Below are 17,574 nucleotides of genomic sequence, written 5' to 3'. Positions count from 1 at the left end.
TTAGGATCATAACAAAGAAACCCCTTGTGTTCCATACTATATCCCATGAAAGCATACATAGCTGATTGAGCTATTAGTTTTGTGCGTTCATAGGGAGGGAAATGGACAAAGCAAACATATCCAAAGATACGAAGAATTGATAGGTTTGGTGAACGATGATATAATGACTGATGGAGAGAAGAATTTTCAAGAATAGGTGTAGAAAGATTGTTGATGAGATGAACAACAGTGCGGGTCGCCTCCACCCAGAAGGTAAGGGGAGCATGAGAGTCTTGTATCAAGGACCTCACCATACTAGCAATATGACAGTTCTTGCACTCCGGTACTCCATTCTGTTGAAGAGTACAATGACAAGATCTCTGGGACTGAATGCCATATTATTTAAGATAGGTTTAAAACTCACCATCCTCACCATCATAATACTCTCTCCCTGAATCTGACCTCAAAATATTTATGGTGCTTTTAAACTGGGACATTACCATGGCATGAAAGTTCTTAAACATGAAGAAAACTTCTAATTTCTTTCGAAGAAAGTAAACCCATGTGTAACAAGTACAATCATCAATGAATAATGCAAAATACTTATAACCCAAGCATGAAATAACTGGAGACAATCACGCATCACTACGAATGAGATAAAAAGGTGTAGATGCATGTTCAGTAGAAGATGGAAAAGGTAAAACATGACTTTTACTATAACAGCAAGTTAAACAAGATTTATCAATATTTTTTACTGAAATAGTATTCAAAGGCAAACAACTAGAGGAAAATAAATAATCCAAATTCTTAGCATGAGTGTGACCCAAATGTCTATGCCATAAATGCCACACATTATTACATGAAGAAATAGAGGAAATAAGAGAAGTAGATAGAAAACAAGAATCCGGTGAAGATCTCTTTGTCTCGAATTCTAGAGCAAACAACCTTCCAAGACTACGCCCCTTCCCCTTCAGCTCCCCAGTGTACTGGTCCTGAATGAAAGCAACCATCACGAGTAAATAAGACATTATTACCATCATCAACAAGTTGTACAACAGAAATTACACTAGTAGTCAATTTAGGCACAAAGAAAGTTTTGAGAAGATGTAAGGGTTTGGCCTTAGTGGTGATAAGAACAAATCATTACAACCATATACAGGTAAAGAATCACCATTAGCAGTAATAATATGGTTGTCGAAGGATCTAGGTTTAGGAGACTAACCGAAGGAGGCCCCAGTCATGTGATTTGAGGCCTCTGAATCAATAATCCACATGTGACAAGGAGATGAACACAAAAAGCAGACTTACTAGATAGTTCAAAAGTAGAAAAAGTAGAAGAAATAGCTAAAGACATGAGCTCACGGATATTTTCTTTAGTCAAATTTCCCTGGGCATCTGATTTATGGGCTGATGATGAGGAGGCAATATCAGTAGAAACAGATTCGGTTGAGGCCTAATAAGCCTTATGTTGAGGCAATATCAAGAGACTCTACCAACCAACGGTGCCATCAGGGAACCATAATGCGATCTCTTTCTTTGCGCTCTCAACTGAATCACTTCCATGGATGACATTCCTGCCAATCTCAATGGCATAATCACCATGCATAGTGCCAGGGGCGGAATCCGAGGGATTGGTAGCCCCAATTATCTTCCTGCTCGTAACGACGACGTTCTTCTCCTCCCACAACATTGCAACCACAGGACCAGAAATGACGTACTCAACCAGTCCATTGAAGAATGGCTTGGCAGACAGGTCCTCATAGTGCTTCTCAGCAAAAGCTCTCTCCACGCTCATGAGCTTCAAGCCTTTCAAGGAAAAACCTTTCTTCTCAAATTCGTTGATGACCTCACCAACTAGGCCCCTTTGAACGCCATCGGGCTTGATCATGATGGTCTACTCCACTTTCTTCTGAGTTCTTGTCGAGACCCTAGATTTCAGTTGTAGCTTCGCAAAAGTGGAGATTCTCACGTGAGAATGTTGTTGCGTAGAGTTTCATAGTCAGGCCTAAGATGCATCAAGAAGTGCATGGTCTTTCTCTTAGTGAGATGCTTCTTCATAGTCTTCACACAACAATCTGTACAAAGATCCTCAAAGTGAGCCAGTTCATATTCAATCCAAAGATTTACAAATCCTGCATTGTATTCCTGAATCCGCTTCTCCCCTTAAACATAGGAGAAGATATCGATTTCGATCTTATATTGCCTAGACATATTCGATTGCTGATATACCTTTTCTAGGTATTCGAACATGTCATGGGTAGATTTGAGACCTCTCATCGGAATACTGGCATCCATTGAGATAGACCCAAGTATCCATGAGATAACCTAAGCACTTTCAATTCTCCACTATTTCAGCCCTTTGACATCACTTGTGTCATGAATGGGAGTGGAACCGTCAATGTAATCTCACATGCCTTTCCCTTCGTTGAAGTATTGAAAATGAAATTTCCAGAGAGCATAGTCGCTCCCATCAAACTTGACAAAAATAAATTCATTCTTTTCCAAAGCCATAATGTAAAGGAAACAAGTAAAGACTGATCTAATCAAGCAGTAAGGAAGTAATCAAGTTGTGTCAAAGAAACCGATAATAGAAGCCTCTTACAGTCACCAAAAATCGTCCAAGTTCCAGGAAAAGAAGAAAACTTGAAACACAACCCAAAAAAGGAAAGTTTGGGTGCAGCCACCCAGAAGAGATGTATAGATCTCTCTGAAATCTTCTCAGATCTTGATGAAAGTTTTAGAATATGATGAGAGGGCCTAGGCGACACTTCCTTTCAAATCTTATTGCAAACTGATGTCGTACGAGAGAGATCTGTAGAGAAGATGGGTCGAATGGCCCATAGGCTGTTTATCCTTTTTTATCTTTTATGTTCTTTGCTATAATGGGCCTTATTCTAGGCCTATTCTTTCTATGTTATGTTATTTTAAATTCTTGCCCAACTAAGGGCCTCTTTGTAAATTATCAAAGTTTAACTTAATAAAATTGTGTTAGGAGTGTAAGTGTAGAGATTAAGGTTCAAAACTCTCTTACTCTAAACCCTTATTGTCGCCATCTTCTTCTTCATCTTATCTTCCTTAGAAGAATGATTTCTATTATTCTATTTTGATTTCTGCATCTGTTCTAAACAATCCTTTGTTCTCAAACTATTTTTCTTCTTGGTACCAGAGCAGGCTCTCTTTTCCCCTTTTCACCCCCTTTTTTCCCATAAACAATGTGTATGGAGAACAGAATCGTACGGACTGTTAAAGAGACTCTTTTCTGACCAATTGTTAGTGGTTTCTGGAGAGAAGAGGACTGACTACCCGAAACCCTAATTTTTTGGAGAAATCTGGTTGCAAGCTCCGCAGGGTGTTTGGACAGGGTGCTTAGTGTTTGGAGGCTTTCTGATTTTCTTTCTTGAAGACCGAACCAAGTTGGTTGGTGTTTCGTGTAGTCTACAAGGCGTGGCTCCTTTTTTTGTTTCTCCCAACTTCCGGGTGTGACTCAGATTTGTGATACTGTTGCATAGAGGTAGGCTTAACATAGTCCTTGTTCCATCTTCATTTGGTGTTTTTGAAGTTGTTTGAATTTTTTTTTGAAGTGTTTAAAGAGATAAACTCCTCCGAGATTGAAAAAAAGAATGTTGCTGAATCCGGGTAGGTTCCGGGAGCCTCTGTTAACTCTTTACTGACTATGACCACAGTCAAGCTGGATGGAACTAATTATCTTGCATAGTCACAATTGGTAAAGATTCATATCTGTAGTAGAGGAAAGTGGGGTTTTATCTCCATGAGTAAAAAGGTTCCCTCAAAAGATGATCCATCTTCTGAGAAGTGGATGCAAGAAAATTATATTGTTATTGGGTGGCTTGTGAACTCAATGCAGCCACAGATTAATCAACACTATTTGTGGATGAATTTAGCAAAGGAAGTCTAGGATAGTGTTGCTAAAACCTATTCCCAAAAATTAAATTTGGCTAGAGCTTACAAGTTGAGAAGTGATGTGAAGAATTTAAGACAAGGGGAGAAACATTTAGTTGTATACTTCTCAACACTGAAGTCTTTGTGGCAAGAAATAGATTTGATAGAAGCTGTATCCTAGGACACCACTAATGATGCAGAGACCTACAAAAAACTGGTTGAGAGAAACAGGGTGTTTGAGTTCTTAACTGGACTAAGCCCAAAGTATGATATTACAAAACAAAATATTTTATCCAATGATAGTGGCTCACTATCATAAGCATATGCCTTGGTAAATAGTGAAGAGAGTAGAAGGACTGTCCAGGTTCAAGGGGCTGGTCTAAATGATCACTTTGCTAATATGGGAGTGAAACCCAAAGGGGTTGTAGGGACTCCAAGTGGCTCATGGAAGAAAGAGGTTGTCTGTGAGTATTATAAAAGGCCAAAACACACTAAAGACAAGTGCTAGAAATTACATCCTGAGCTTCTTCCTCTTCGGTTTCAAAAGAAGCATGATAATAAAAGGGCAGGGAGTGATAATGTTATTGCTGGTCCAGATAGTGACAAGTACCAAACTGAAGAGATGACACCTAGTGCGTAGTTAGCAGTCATGAAAGCAGAATATGAGAAATTTGGGAGGATGATTAGTCACCTAGAGGGTGTGACTTTTTCTTCCAACCCTTTAGAAAATTCAACTTCTTATGCATTTTCTCATTCAAGTATACGGGCTTCTACCAATCATGCAACCATTTCAGGTAATCGTAGGATCCCTTGGATTATTGATTTATGTGCTTCCTATCATATGACCAACATTTCTACCTTGTTTGTTTCATATGATTTACTTTCTGGACGTGACAAAATCACCCTTGCCGATGGTTCTCTTGCCTCTATCTCCGGCAAGGGAACCATCAAGGCTAAAGATTCCTTGATCCTTCTTTCTGATCTTCATGTACCTAGACTAAATACAAACTTGTTATCTGTAAGTAGTCTAACTAAGTCATTAAATTGTTGTGTAACCTTCTTCCCTTCCTACTGTGTTTTTTAGGATCTGGAGTCTTAGAAGGTGATTGGGAGTGGCTGTGAGGCGAATGGAATATACCTACTTGATACTCCGGGACAGTGCCCTGAACAACCTAGAAAAACTGCTTTTGGGTCTATATCTACAGATTCTATCAGTCGAGTCATGTTATGTCATTTTCGTTTGGGTCATCTTTCTTTTTTTGCGTTGAGCCATTTATTCCCTTAACTGTTTAAGGGAATTAGTTTGTTTAGTCTTCATTGTGAGTCTTGTGAGTTGTCAAAGCATTGTAGAAACAGTTATCCCTTCAGTAATAAAAGATCTTCTTCTTTTAATATTGTGCACTCTGATGTGTGGGGGCCTTACCACTTACCCTCTATGGATGGCTAGTGGCTACAAATATTTTATCTTGTTCATTGATGACTTTTCTCGATTTACTTGGATATTTCTTATGAAATCCTGTGATAAAATTTTCAAACTTGTAAGACAACTCCATGAATTTGTCCTAACCCAGTTTGATACCAAAATTAAAATTTTCAGATCTGACAATGCAAAAGAATATTTTGAGAAAAACTTGTCCAACTATCTCATTGACTTAGGGGTTATTCATCAAAGCTCTTGTGTTAAGACCCCAGAACATAATGGAGTTGCTGAAAGAAAAAATAGACATATTGTTGAAGTTGTAAGAAGTATCTTGTTTGCCTCACATGTTCCTATAAAGTTTTGGGGTGATATTGTTCTCACTGCTACCTACCTTATAAACCATATGCAATCCAAGGTTTTGGGGTTTAATTCTCCTTTCAGTCTCCTTCATTCGGACAAGGAGATTTTCTCTATTCCTCTCCGTGTCTTCGCCTACACCTGTTATGTACATATCCCTAGTGTCCAAAGACATAAATTTGAACCAAAAGCCCACAAGTGTATCTTCCTAGGTTATTCCCCCACACAGAAGGGTTATTATTGCTTTGATCCAAAGACCGGAATTCGATATGTCACAATGGATGTCACCTTTGATGAATTTTTTTCCTTTTATAGTTCCTCTATGGAGGGACATTGTCCAAAGCGGGAGGATTTATCACAGGTCTTTGCTCTTCCTCTTCCTATCCCAATTGAGTCTTTTATTGAGTTTCTTCCTCCTTCAAATGAATTAAGGGAGGACCAATCATTCCATTCTTCCTATCCCAGTGTTCCTCCCCCTTTACCTCCTCGTCCTCTTTTTAATCCCAGGATGTATCAAAGGCAAAGATCCAGAAATGAACAGGTTGTTTCCCCTACAGCACATGAGCCTCATGCACTTCCAGTTACAGATGAGACAATAGGTATTGTTTCAGCCCCTTTGGAGTCATCCTTCCCAAACCTTGATCTCCCCATTACTATTAGAAAAGGAAAAAGGAAGTGTACTGCACATTGCATTTCCAAACACATTTCTTATAGTTTGTTTTCTCCTTCATATTTTGCCTACCTTTCTTCTGTTGCCTCTAACCCAATTCCCATGTCTGTATCAAAAGCTCTTGATATTCTAGAATGGAGGGATACTATGAGATCCGAAATTGATGCCCTGCACAAGAATGACACTTGGGAAGTGGTTGATTTGCCTGAAGGGAATGATCCAATTGGCTATAAGTGGGTCTTTACCATCAAATATCATGCTCATGGCACCATTGAGAGGTAGAAGGCTAGGCTGGCTATAAAAGGTTATACACAGACATATGGGAATGATTATCTTGAGACCTTTGCCCCTGATGTTATACTGTGATAATCAGGCCGCCATCAACATTGCTCACAACTCAGTACAACATGACAGAACTAAGCATATTGAAGTTGACAGACACTTCATTCGAGAAAGAGTGGCTTCTGGTGAAGTATGTCTATCTTCCATCACCTCTGAAGGACAGTTAGCAAATTTCCTTACCAAGGGCATTCCCAAGGCTAAACTTCAGCATGATACTAGCAAGCTTGGCATGATTAACATCTATGTTCAGTTTGAGGGGGAGTGTAGAGAAGATGGGTCGAATGGCCCATAGGCTGTTTATCCTTTTTAATCTTTTATGTTCTTTGTTGTAATGGGCCTTATTCTGGGCCTATTCTTTCTATGTTATGTTCTTTTAATTTCTTGCCCAACTAAGGGCCTCTTTGTAAATTATCAAAGTTTAACTTGATAAAATTGTGTTAGGAGTGTAAGAGTAGAGATTAAGGTTCGAAACTCTCTTACTCTGAACCCTTATTGCCGCCAACTTCTTCTTCATCTTCTCTTCCTTAGAAGAATGATTTCTGTTATTTTATTTTGATTTATGCATCTGTTCTAAACAGTCCTTTGTTCTCAAAAGACTGTTTTTCTTCTAGATCTAATAAAATCTCTCTCCTTGGATGCACAAAACACAGAGAACAGATCTCTGCATAGATCAAAACAATCCAGATTCAATCAGGAGTGACTAAAGTTGTCACACTGATCAAAAAAGAGGAGAAAAGGATTAGAGAGCAGCCTACTTTGATACCATGTCAGCTCATGAGAAAGTGAGAGAGCAATGAGAGAGGCAGAGGTTCAGATCTGTTAGGGTTGATCAATCTAATCGAACCAACCCAGAAAAGATATATTTATATTAATCTTATGTAAATGGACAAGATTGTCCTTACAAAGAGAATAAATGAATTGTACACTAAAGTACACACCTATTATAGTACAAGAAAGAAAAATAAAGTAAAATAGAATTTCAAAACTACCCTTCAATAGTTCTTCTATACTAACCGCTATGGTTTTCCTTCAAACCATAGCTCCTTCTCTATTATTTTGTCTATCACAGATATTCCCACCCACATCACACCAAAAGGCTATGGCTGTCCCGCATTGGAAAGAAGCCATGGATATTGGGCTCCAAGCTCTTATTGATAATGATACTTGAGACATGGTTCCTGCCCCTCCAGATGCCTTTCTAATTGGAAGCAAGTGGGTATATTTCATGAAACTTAACTCTGACGGGAGCCTTGATAGGTTCAAGGCTCATTTGGTGGCACAAGGGTATAAGTAGGAGTATGAGATAGATTATGATGAGACATTTAACCCTGTGGCTAACATAACCTCTATTCGTCTGTTGTTGTCCATATCTACATCTAAACACTAGGAGATTCATCAGAAGGATGTCAAAAATGCTTTCTCACACAAGGATCTCAAGAAAACTGTTTATATGAAGCCTCCACTGGGATACTATGATGGTTCTCCCTTGGTGTTTCACCTTAAAAAGTCCTTGTATGGTCTTAAACAAGCCCCTAGGACATGGTTTGAGAAATTTCGTTCAATGATCATAGATGTAGGACTCTCCAAGAAACAAAAAAGGTGATGGTGGGCGGAAAATTATTAAAAGCCATTTGGGGTGTAAGGGGCAAGAAGTGGACAACCTTACCAGCAACAAGGATTGTAAGAGGAATAATAATTGCTTGGAAAGAAGAGCCAGTTTCAGGAATAGAAGTGGGCGCAGGGAATTTTCCATTTCTGTTTTATTCACAAACACCTCAGATGGCTTTTTTTGGATTTCAACAGGGGTTTATGGGCCTAACTCTCCCTCCGAAAGAAAAAGATTTGGGGAAGAACTGGACTCTATCCACGAGTTTGAGAAATTTCCTTGGTGCATAAGGGGTGATTTCAACGTCACCAGATATAGCCATGAGAAGTCGAATGGTTAACAGATAACTAGAAGCACGAGAGATTTTTCTAGTTCATAGCAAGGCATCATCTGCGAGATATCCCTTTCCACAATGGGAGATTCACTTGATCAAACATGCAAGAGAATGCAGTGAGATGTAGACTAGATATATTTCTGATGATTGCAGACTAGGAGGAACACTTCCCAAACATCCTACAGGAGATCGGACCCAGATGTACTTCAGATCATTGGCCGGTTGTGTTACAATCTGAAATCTTAAGAAGAAGGAAGTCCCCATTCAAGCTAGAGAAAGTTTGGACATTACATAAGGACTTCAAGTCTAATGTGGCTTCTTGGTGGGAAGAATGCAAAGTTGAAGGGTGGGCTGGGTTTCGTTTCTTATAGAAGTTGAAGTTTCTTAAGAGGAAGTTAAAAAGTTGGGGAAAAGAGGAATTCAAAGCTAAAGCAAATTGATTAAGATTCTGGAAGAGCTAGATAGGGAGGAGCAAAACGGGACTTTGGACAATGAAGGTAAAAGAAAAAGAGCGGAATTGCAAAAAGACTAGGAGAAGGTAGTTAGGAGGGAAGAAGTATATTGGAGACAAAGATTTAGAATAAGATGTTGAAAGAGGGAGACAACAATACCAGATTTTTTCATAGCTATGCAGTAGGGAGAAGAAAAAACTATATTTCCAAGCTGAAAGTGGATCAGAGAGTGGTGGAGGATGAAGAGGAGATTGAGGAAAAGATTCTATACTTCTTCAAGGAGCTGTACACTAAATCCAAAAGTAGACCTTTTTCATTGGCTAGACAGGAAGCTGGACTTTTATCGGAGGATAAGCAGGTTTGGTTGGAAAGGGAATTTGAGGAGGAAATCAAGGAAGTGGTTTTTAGTATGGATGGAGATAGTACTCCAGGGCTAAATGACTTTCCATTGTGCTTCTACCAGCTTTATTGGGATACCATAAAATTGTGGGTAACAACTTTATGGTAAAAGATTTCAAAGACTTCTTCAACTCAGCCATAATAAATAAAGGTACCAACTCAACTTTCATAGCTCTAATCCCGAAAAAAGAAGGTGCTCTAGAAGTAAAAGATTTCAGGCCAATCAGCCTAGTGGGTAGCAACTACAAAATTGTGGCCGAAGTATTGGCAGGCAGATTAAGGGAGGTGTTGGGAGGGTTGATTTCCAACAACCAGTTTGCCTTTACAAAAGGAAGAAAGATCATTGATAGCATACTAGTGGCCAATGAATGTGTAATAATCGAAGACAAAGTGGTAATTCCAGAGTGGTTGTAAAATTGGATTTGGAAAAAGCTTACAACAAAGTTGATTGGGACGGGATCCTAAATATCTTGAAGTTAAGAAGCTTTGGAAGAAGATGGCTGCAGTGGATGAAAGGGTGCTTCAGCACAGCATGGTTCTCGGTACTAGTAAATGGAGAGCCCAAAGGTTACTTTCAGGCAAGCAGAGGTCTAAGGCAAGGCTGTCCTTTATCCCCCCTCCTTTTCACGTTGGTTGTAGACATTCTCAGTTACTTTATTGAGAAAGAAAAAGGCCTTAGGCTATTGAGAGGTTTTACAGTAGGGAGGGAATCCATTCACTTGTCTCATTTGCTATTTGTTGATGATATAATCCTCTTCTTGGAGACCGATTTGGATAACATCATCAATTTGAAAAAAGTAATTACTTTGAGATGGTGTCGAGCCTTCATGTAAATTATTCCAAGAGTAGCATTGTGGGAATCAATACAAGTGAAAGCTTGCTGCATGACTTTAAGAAGATTCTAGGGTGTAAAGTCGAGAGTTTTCCCATTTCTTATTTGGGGATGCCCCTTGGAGGGAATCCAAGAAGTCAGAGCTTATGCGATCCAATGGTGGAAAAGTGTGAAAAGAGATTAGCCAGTTGGAAGAAAGGATACCTCTCAAGAGGGGGCAGACTTACTTTAATTAAAGCCTCTTTGGCTAATCTCCTAACATATTTTCTCTTGGTGTTTCAGATTCCTTCAAAGGTCAAAAACAGAATTGAGAAGTTGCAACGGGATTTCTTGTGGGATGGGAGTGGAGAAAAGAAGAATCACTTAGTGAAGTGGGACAAAGTGTGTAATTCAAGGGAAGCAGAGGGACTTGGAATAGGTTGTATCAAGGAAAGAAATATAACTCTCTTGGGAAAATGGCTATGGCACTTCCCTCTAGAAACAAGTACTCTATGGACCTCAGTTGTCAGTAGCAAATATGGAAAGCATAAAAATGGATGGGATAGCAAGGTCCACTTGAATCGAGTGAAAGCCAACAATCCTTGGAAAGGTATTAGTTCCACCTATTCTTCTTTTATCCAATTTATCAGGTAATAAAGTAGGGAATGGATCTAAAATTAATTTCTGGACTAATCTGTGGTGGGGAGAAATTGCATTAGCTTCTTCTTTCCCTCATTTGTTCATCCTTTCTCAAAACCAAGTTGGTACCATAGCTTCTTGCCTTTTAGAACTTTCTCCTTCTTTAAGTTGGAACTTAAGTTTAAGAAGGCCTTTAAGGGATGTAGAAATTGCTGAATTAGCAGATCTGGCACATTCCTTAAGGGAGGTCTACATTTCCCCCTCAAAACAAGACTCAAGAATTTGGAAACTCCTCCCTTCTGGAAAATTTTCAACCAATTCCTTCTTTATGGCCTTGGTGTTAGAAGATCCAAATTCTGGGTTCCCATTCCGGAAAGTTTGGATTGATCACATCCCTACTAAAGTCTCTTTCTTTGTTTGTTTAGGAAACCTGTTTGGAGAAGATAAATACTTGTGATCTTCTACAAAAAAGGCATTCTGGTAGAGTGTGAATTCCCCCCATGTCTGCGTTCTTTGTCTCAACAGTGGAGAGTCTGCAGAGCACCTACTTCTTCACTGCCCAGAAACTAGGAAAATCTGGAACCAGGCCCTAGATCTGATCAGTTACAACTGGGTTTTTCCTAAAAGTATCAAAGACTTTTTGTGGCAATGGCAAGGGAAAGGGCTAGGTCAAAGGGGTAAACTCTACTGGAACACAGTGGCACAAGCAGTCATGTGGGGTGTTTGGGAAGAATGAAACAACCGCATTTTTAACAACAGAGCTAGAACTTCGGAAGACCTAACCTCCCACATCTCCCACCTTTGTAATTTGTGGGTGCTGAATTTAGAGATGTACAAAGACTTCTCTCTAAACATGCTTCAAAAGAACCTGGTGGAGCTGCTGTTCTCTTCACCTATTGCTAGAAGAGCTTCTAATCTATCTCAGTCAAGGGAAGAGGAGGTGACCTTGTACTTTGATGGAAGTCTCTAGGGAACCCGGGTCAAGCTGGTTGTGGGGGTGTGCTTATGAGGAGGGATGGTAGTCCTTTGTGGTTCTTTAGTGGACTATTAGGGACTGCAGACTGCACAACAGCTGAAGTTGTAGCAGTGCTAAATGGCCTCTATATCACAAGAAGACTAAGACTGACCAACCTAGTGGTTAAATGTGATTCTAGCAATAGCAGCAGAATTAAGTCGCTGGGGGAGATGGAAGGAGGACCTTAGAGACTGGATCGCTACGTGGACAAGGGTAGAGATTTGTTACATCACTTGAAAGCATCTTTACTCTGGATTCCCAGAAATTTAAACTCTGTAGCAGATAAATTAGCCAAAGTTAGGTGCTCACAGGGAAAACTTTTATAGCAACAGCATAATGCCTTTGTAACCTATGTGAGTCTAGCCTTTTGCACATCTTCTCATGTACTCTCTTTTTCTCTCTTTTTTTATTTATTTTTTTGGAAAAAGGTAAAGTAATTTATTCAGAATAAAAGAAGATTACAACAAGGCCTAGACCACTAGATCTGCCTGGGCCCAAGACATATTACAAGTTCATCCATGATTTAGTGTATAACAAATGAGATACATTCTGATTGTTAAATACCTCATTCACCGACACCCAGGAACAAATCTTGCCCACCGCTTTCTGCACTACTTCTTCTGGGCTTTTGAGCTGACCACAGAAGATTCTGTTATTTCTTTCAATCCAAATGGACCAAAGTACAGCTTGCAGAATGGTATTCCAAACAAGCTTACCTTTCTTACTGAGACCCTCCATTCTCCAACACATTAGCAGCTCCTTCACAGGTCTTGGCATAGACAAGCAAATCTCCAACTTCTTGAAAAAATGTTCCCAGATTGAAGAGGAAACTAGGCAATGGATACACAAGTGCTCTGTGGATTCTGCACAGTTTCCACACAAAACACAGGAGAGGTCCAGACTCTGAATACCCCTTCTCTCCAGGTTAATCTTAGTCAAACATTTATCGAGAGCCATTGTCCAGACAATGAAATTGATCTTGGAGGGTCTAGTTGGATTTTATAAAGTTACTCTTTTTCTCAATAAAAGAAATTTCTATTTTATATGTGATGATTTGCCACATTTTTAGAGGAAATTTAATGTTCTTAATAAAGAGAATTGCTTTTTTTTTCAATTAATATACATGCTGAATGGTATATAAAATTAGGGAACTAGACAAAAGTTATATTTTTATATTATAAAATTTTTATCACCTAGGTGACTAGACGCCCCAACATCGCCCAGCACCGCTTAGGTGCCTTGAAAACTATGCTCGTAAGAAGGCCAACAAACAGGTTCTGATTGGGTATGGAGAAGACTCTCAGGACTTGGACTGATCTGGTCAGGGGTATTTTCGTCATTTTGACCAGTCCCATGTGGGCTTGGGCTAAAGCATCTTACTCCTCTAGCTTAGTAGTGCTTCTCTTTCAATTTTTAGTATATTTGCAGTAGTAGGTAGAAAGTTAATATGTTTCTTGATGCACAAGACGAGTGGATTTTTTGTAATTATGGTGAACAGTATTCCGGGCCACACAAGTCACACTATAAATAGATGTATTCTCTTCCATGTGAAGCTAATGAAGATTTCTTTAGTTCTCTCTTGCAAGTGTTTTTTTTTTACATTTTCTATATATTACAAATTAATAAATATGCATTATATATAAATATATATTTATAATATAAAATATATTCTTTATTATTTAAAACATAAAATTTTATATTTATTTCTGGTTTTTTGTTATATATTTACATATTTTTTGTAATATATATTGTAAATATAAAAAAAAAAAACTGAAAAACCAACGAATTGAACCAACGCTTAACCGATCGGCTTTGGTTTGATTTCGGTTACCGGTTTTCCACAAATCGGTATAACCAGTTAGGTTTCAAAAATAGGCCTACGGTTTAGTACCCCTAGTTTTGCCAACTCCACTTTAGGGTTGAGAAAATGGTTTATTCAGTTAAAAACCGAACCAAATAAACCAAAATTTTCAATTCGGTTTTCGGTTATTTTGGTTAAAACCGAATTTCAACACTATATGCATATTTTAATATGTTATAGATATTATATATGTCATATATTAAAAAATATATAAAATAAACTATATATTTCAATATATAATATAATACAATATAATATATATTATACATATTATATAGGTATTATATGTTAATATATACATTCTATAAATAACAAAGGCCCCGTTTGGCATGTCTTTTCACATGGTCTTTCAGCTGTTTACAAGCTAGGCAGACCGAATTTTGGTTTATTCCCGTTTGGTTCACAGATTTATTCCCGAATTTCGGTTTATTCCCATTTGGGCTGATTTCAGGAAGCTCCAAATGAAGCTTTTTGCGTCTTTCGCGTTTTATTCTTGTGTGGAAAGACACGGAAAGATGTGATACTGCCAAACTAGCTTCTGGCTGCTCAGATCTTCATGCAAAAGCTCAATGCGTCTTTTGACTGTTAGAGCTACCAGATCTTCCCAAATCTGAAAACCAAAACCGATATTGAAATTTTATAAAACCGAACCAAAATAACCCAAAACTGAAACCAAAATTTTCGGTTCAGTTTTAACCGAATAATGCTAACCCCTACTCCACATAGCCCTCCTCCATAGGGTGGTTTTCTCCAGCTGTTTGCCTAAAAAAAAAATACTGAATATTATGGTGTACCAAAAGAAAATCTAATCAGATGAATGTAGTATAGTCAGTAAAGAATTAGAAAGGGTAAGAATAGCAGAATTGGACTAGTTTGCACAACCCTCAGCATATACAAAATATTGCAATTTTTCCTTTCCCATGTTGCAGGATCAGATAACTGTGGTTAAGTTAGATGAATTGCTTTCATACTGTACAAATAAAGACTTAAAATCCATATCTGGTAAATGGATGAAACTGCCACAGATAAACTTTAATCACACCTAGTTAATTTTTCAAGCAAGATTGAAGTGGTGAATACTTATTCTATTGGCATATTCTTAAACAAGAAAACTGCGGTTAACCTCTAAATCTATGAATCAACATACCCGTTATAACAAAGTCGAAAAATGGAAGTCACCTTCCACCATGTCCTGTTTGCATCACAGGCATGCTCCATCAGTGAAGTTGTTAAGGCCCTCAAATTGCTCCACTGTCCACTTGTACCACCTTATCAAACAAACTCGCAAAGTTAGATCATGTGAAACTAAGACCAAATTCATGTTTGAGTTCCATTCACCGGATGGTTGAAAGCGTCCAATCTCAATCTCTTTCCTAAGAGTCTCCCTAAATCCTGCAGTACAAACCCTTTGTAAATTTTCAAACTGTGAATGCTAGCTGAAGAAAGAGAGGTCAAAACACGTGTATAACAACTACTATTGCTGATCCATTATCCGGTTAGTGGTTTATGCATTGCAACTCTTTGGTTTTACCAGTTATTCTGTCATAAACATCAGCAGCAGACTCTCCATTGCAAACAGGCAAACAGGCAACAATCTGATGTGAGTAGGAACCAAGATTCAAAATATCATCAAGTATCGGGCCTAAGACCTACCCCTCTATCCTATTTTTGAAAAAAAAAAAAAACTAAAAAAAGAAAGGAAGAGTGTGGTACAAAGTACTGATACACCCCTTCCACCATATTGAGGTATATCAATACTTTGAACCTTGGTAGGAGTTGCTTGATTGCACCTCTGTCCACTCCATTGTCCATTGTTACTGGCGAATATGAGCCTTGTCTAATCGCGTATGCCAACACCGTTGTACTCAAAGAGGAAAAGGAATGAACTCATATCTCTTTTGAACAGGGTAAGTCCTAAGATCTTTTTGTCTACTTTGATTTTCTTTGTAAAACTTGCTATATTTAATTTTACTTAAAATTCATGCTACGGTAGCTTGACAGAATTGATTGATACACCCTCACAATATTTGCTAAATATAAATCTAGTTATTTCAACATTAGTAAAATACAATCCAAATCACTGAAATATTTAAATCTGAACTGGCATTCCAACTTTGTTTGATTCCTGATATAATTACATATGAAAGCCCTTTCTTCCGCAAAACCTAGGATTTAGTTTGAAATATTGTTGAAATTCAGCTATTTTGGTCAAATTATTCATTTCTCTATACATCAGTGACTATTTATTACTTATTAGTTGGCTGAAACATATATTTGTTATTTACAGTCGCTAGGCTAGTTTAGCATCAGCTCTGTCATCTATATATTCTTATATAAACCTCTGTTTGTTACCTCTGTTTTATCCTTTTAGCATCCATAACCAATTTGTGAAATTTCATTGGCATCCTCTTGGCTTTCCATTATCTCTGTTTAAATTTGTAATTTGATAATTATACATACAACTGTTATCCTAATTCTTTTATCCTCCTTAACTGATTTGTTTAACCATATTTGATTCCTTTTCAACCATTTTGATTATTCTTAAATCTCTGTGATTTCAGAAGGATTTCCAATTAGAAGAACAAAATTAATTAGTGATTAGTGCTGCTGCCAACTGATTTAAAACGAATTACGGGAATGATGTTTATAAAAAGTCTTCCTTCTATCAGAACAACTTCCTGATTACTTCTGTCAACTGTTCTGGTAACATCGTAAGTACGTGATTACCCTGTTTCTTGTTAAGTGCTGTGTGATTCTGTTAGTGGGTCTCAGATGAACCTTAAAATTAACTGGGGATTTTGGAGGAATCCCATAATTATGTAAATATAAGCATACTGAAGCTGTGAAGCAAATGCAAAGGGAATTAGGAAACATACCTAAATCCTGTTCACGCAAACGAGGCTCCTCCCTCACGCCGGAGATCCTGGACGACTCGAATGCCTTCCCAAGACTCCTTAACGTCTCAAGAGTTCTCGTGTAAGGCGAGACATAGAAGTAGCCCTTCCAGTCGGGGGCGCCATCGCTCTCAATTATCTCCCTTGTTCTCCTCCCACATTCCTTAGCATCTTGCATGCCCTTCTGGGTAAGTACGACGTTGCCTTGGCTCTGCCATGCCAGACTAGAATGTTTCGTCGAGGATGAAGGTGTTGGGGTTAGCAGATCAGTATTGTCGGGGCAACCAGCCGACCAAAGGAAGCGACTTGGGCTGCTCTGGACCGTCAGAGGGTGTCCTCCCCAGCAGCGAATAAGAGAAGAATGGAACAGTTTCGGGTGCGAAGTAGGGAGAGATGAGGGGAAAGTAGTAGGGCAGATGACATTTATAGGCGTAATGGTTGCCATTAACGCAACGAAGAAGTGGAAATGAGAGAATATGGCAAGGTGGGTGGTGGGTAACAAAACAAATATAATGGTCGTTAACGTATTCGTCTTCTATTCAATAACTAGTTTGATTCTGAGCAAACGAACGGGCATAAATTATGCAAAGGATGGATCCTCCTCATAAGTAAGACAAAGGAATTAGAGAAAGATTGGTTGTACCATCCGCGTGGGTTATAATTTATCATCTGTGCATTTAATCTACTCAATCGCTTCTATTGCCACCAATAATTATCAATTAATTTATTTAGAGAATTAAATTCATTATTCTCTCCGTCTGACGCCATGCTAGAGCAGAATGAAAGAATATGGATAAAAACGAAGAGTGAGCCAGATAAAAGAATATGGCAATTTCAACTTATAAAATTAAATAAAACAGAGCCTTATAGCATGAGGATTCAGATTTCAGAAGAG

At 38.4% G+C, this 17,574-nt stretch overlaps 1 protein-coding gene and 1 pseudogene across 1 annotated transcript; both read right to left on the bottom strand.

Annotated features, from left to right (window-relative positions):
• Positions 1–706: 706 nt before the first annotated feature.
• On the bottom strand, positions 707–17,275 carry LOC148848754 (phosphoglycerate mutase-like protein AT74). The gene is made up of 3 exons (XM_088948051.1): positions 16,662–17,275; positions 14,933–15,177; positions 707–971 (listed from the first exon to the last, which is right to left on the bottom strand). Exons 1-2 carry the CDS (start codon positions 17,122–17,124, stop codon positions 14,987–14,989), a joined length of 654 nt encoding a protein of 217 aa, XP_088804177.1. The 5' UTR covers positions 17,125–17,275; the 3' UTR covers positions 707–971; positions 14,933–14,986.
• Positions 1,469–1,867, bottom strand: LOC148848755 (nucleoside diphosphate kinase B pseudogene; annotated as a pseudogene).
• Positions 17,276–17,574: the final 299 nt, after the last annotated feature.

Source organism: Nelumbo lutea, chromosome 6 (assembly GCF_056320005.1).
Source record: "Nelumbo lutea isolate HS-2025 chromosome 6, American lotus-T2T, whole genome shotgun sequence".
NCBI lineage: Eukaryota > Viridiplantae > Streptophyta > Magnoliopsida > Proteales > Nelumbonaceae > Nelumbo > Nelumbo lutea.
This window is presented reverse-complemented; position numbering and strand designations above follow the sequence as displayed.

Coding starts and splice junctions, on each gene's coding strand:
- LOC148848754 (XM_088948051.1), bottom strand. CDS start 17,124: ATGGCAACCATTACGCCTATAAATGTCATCTGCCCTACTACTTTCCCC. Junction 15,178..16,661: donor TTTGCGTGAACAGGATTTAG/GTATGTTTCCTA, acceptor TTTGTACTGCAG/GATTTAGGGAGACTCTTAGG.